The sequence below is a fragment of the Equus przewalskii genome, chromosome 1, assembly GCF_037783145.1.
Source record: "Equus przewalskii isolate Varuska chromosome 1, EquPr2, whole genome shotgun sequence".
Classification (NCBI taxonomy): domain Eukaryota; kingdom Metazoa; phylum Chordata; class Mammalia; order Perissodactyla; family Equidae; genus Equus; species Equus przewalskii.
The window spans coordinates 156,671,443-156,673,851 of NC_091831.1; the positions used below are offsets into that span (position 1 = coordinate 156,671,443).

At 41.9% G+C, this 2,409-nt stretch overlaps 1 protein-coding gene across 1 annotated transcript; it reads right to left on the reverse strand.

Annotated features, from left to right (window-relative positions):
• Positions 1 to 1,003: 1,003 nt before the first annotated feature.
• On the reverse strand, positions 1,004 to 1,933 carry LOC103562224 (olfactory receptor 4N2). The gene has a single exon (XM_008537210.2). The coding sequence runs from the start codon at positions 1,925 to 1,927 to the stop codon at positions 1,004 to 1,006; it is 924 nt and encodes a 307-aa protein (XP_008535432.1). The 5' UTR covers positions 1,928 to 1,933.
• Positions 1,934 to 2,409: the final 476 nt, after the last annotated feature.

The following is a 2,409-nucleotide window of genomic DNA, read 5'->3' on the forward strand; positions in this document are numbered from 1 at the left end:
GGTTGAAATTAACATATAGCTAGGAGTCATAAAAATCTGCAAGTAGTAATCATGAAGTTCTGCAAAAAGGAAAGTAAAATGTTTACATGACATTTTCCCATGAAAATGACCAGGTTTTTTTTTTACCTTCCTCTAATTATAGAAGAAAAATAGGCAGTTTAGTTTCTTTCAGAATATGCCTACAAGCATAATATTTCCCTAGAGGATATTTTTCAACTCTTTGATACAAAGCCTTGAGTTTGCAGCCCTAAGCCATTTAGGAAACAGCATCAGAAAAATGATTCTCTTGCTTAGAGCCTTAGAATCGTTTCTTATTGTAATTACAAAAAAATCAAACTCTTTATATTCCCTTCATAGACCCATATGTGTGTTGGGCACTACAAGTATCTCCAACTTTAATTCTAATTATTTTCACATTCAGTTATTTTACCTCAATCAATTTGAAATTTGTTGTGTTCGTCAAATATGCCAAGCTCATTACCATCTTCAGATTTTTGCATGACCTCTGCCCTCTGCCTAGAATGCTCTGCCTCCAGATATCCCCACGGTTGACTCTTTCACTTTATCTATATATCAGCCAAAATGTCACCTCCTCATGAAGTCTCTGCTTGAAGAATGAAAGTAAACTGACTAGCCCCCATCCCACACTCTCTAACCATCTATCTATCTGTCTGTCTATCTCTCTATCTATCATCTACCTACCTATCATTTTACTTTTCTTTTCAGTTTCTTCAGAACAATATCTCTTCCTGAAATCATGCTGTTCCTTTTCTATCTTAATGGCTATCTATTCCCACTAGACCGTACCTCCAGGAGAGCAGTGACTATACCTGTCTCATTAATAATTCTTTCTCCCAGTGCCTAGCATACTCCTGACTAGTGAGAGGTGCTCAATAAATGCAGTATTTGGAAATGAATAAGTCAATTTCAGATGAAATTCTCCAGTCATGATTTCCTATTGTTTTTTCCCTTCAGTTAAGGAAAAAACACTGTTGTTTTTCAGTTAGGCTATGTGCTGGTTAAACAACCTCCTCACGGAAGCTTTCACTTCCTGGTTGCGAAGGGTATAAATCACAGGATTCAACAAAGGAAAGATTACAGTGTGAAAGAGAGAAACCACTTTGTCAGCTGGGAAGGCTCTGAAGGGGCGAGTATAGATGAAGATGCCAGGCCCAAACATGAGAAATATAACGATAATATGGGTGGTGCACGTGGACATGGCCTTGCTCTTCCCCTCAGAGGAGGACCCACGTACACGGCAGAGGATGACCGCATAGGAGGCCAGAAGCCCTAGGAAGCACAGGAGGGTCATCAGACCACTGTTGAAGACCATCAGGAGCTCCACCACAAAGGTGTCCGTGCAGGCCAGCTTGATAACCTGAGGCACATCACAGAAGAAATTATCCAGCTGGTTTGGGCCACAGAAGGGCAAGCGGAGGATGAGGGCCACTTGGATAATGGAATGGACAAAGCCTCCAAGCCACAGAGCTAACAGCAAGACATAGCAGGCTCTAGGGTTCATGACAGTGGAATAGTGCAAAGGCCGACAGATAGCCATGTAGCGGTCAAAGGCCATCACAACAAGGAGTAACCCCTCCCCTCCTCCGAGGAAGTGCAAGAAAAAGAGCTGAGTGATGCAGCCTCTGTAGGAGATTACCTTCTTCTCAGAGAGGAAGTCCACCAGCATCCTGGGAGCCACAATGAAGGAGTAGGATGCATCCAGGAAGGCCAAGTTGCCCAGAAAGAAGTAGAGGGGGGCTGTGAGGCCAGGGTCTAATCTGATGGTGAGGATGATGAGGAAATTTCCAGGGAGGATGATGAGGTAGAAAATTAAAACGAGCACAAAGACCAGGAGCTGCATATCTCGAGACTGGGTCAGACCAAGGAGGATGAATTCTGTCACCACTGTACTGTTCTCACTCTCCATCTCCTCTGTCTGTAGTGCATCAAGAAACAGAGTTTATCATTATTACTATTTCTTCCATCAAGACTCTAGTTCTTCTCCACCTAAAAATATTTGACATATCCATCACTTCAGCTAAAAACAACACGTCCAACCCTTTCCAGTATCCTCTGTAAACTCCAAAGCTTTCTCTACTCCAGATTTAAAGCAAACAACAAACAAACAAACATCCTGTTCTCAAAGCCACACTCATATACCCATTCACCCATGTGCTTCTATAGGACTTCTCTCCACTTTAAGAGTCTGACATCCCACACTCTAGGATTCTTACCTTCTTGAGGCATAGAAGTTTCCTGATTGAGATACAACCAACTCCAATTATCAAGATCTTTGCATTTTTGTGGTTGTACTATGCTTGAGGTTTAGCTTTTTTCTTCGATATACACCCCTTTTCTCCTCATCCACCAACCCCAAATTTTTACTAAGTATTTCCTTTCTTCAGTTTC

Coding starts and splice junctions, on each gene's coding strand:
- LOC103562224 (XM_008537210.2), bottom strand. CDS start 1,927: ATGGAGAGTGAGAACAGTACAGTGGTGACAGAATTCATCCTCCTTGGT.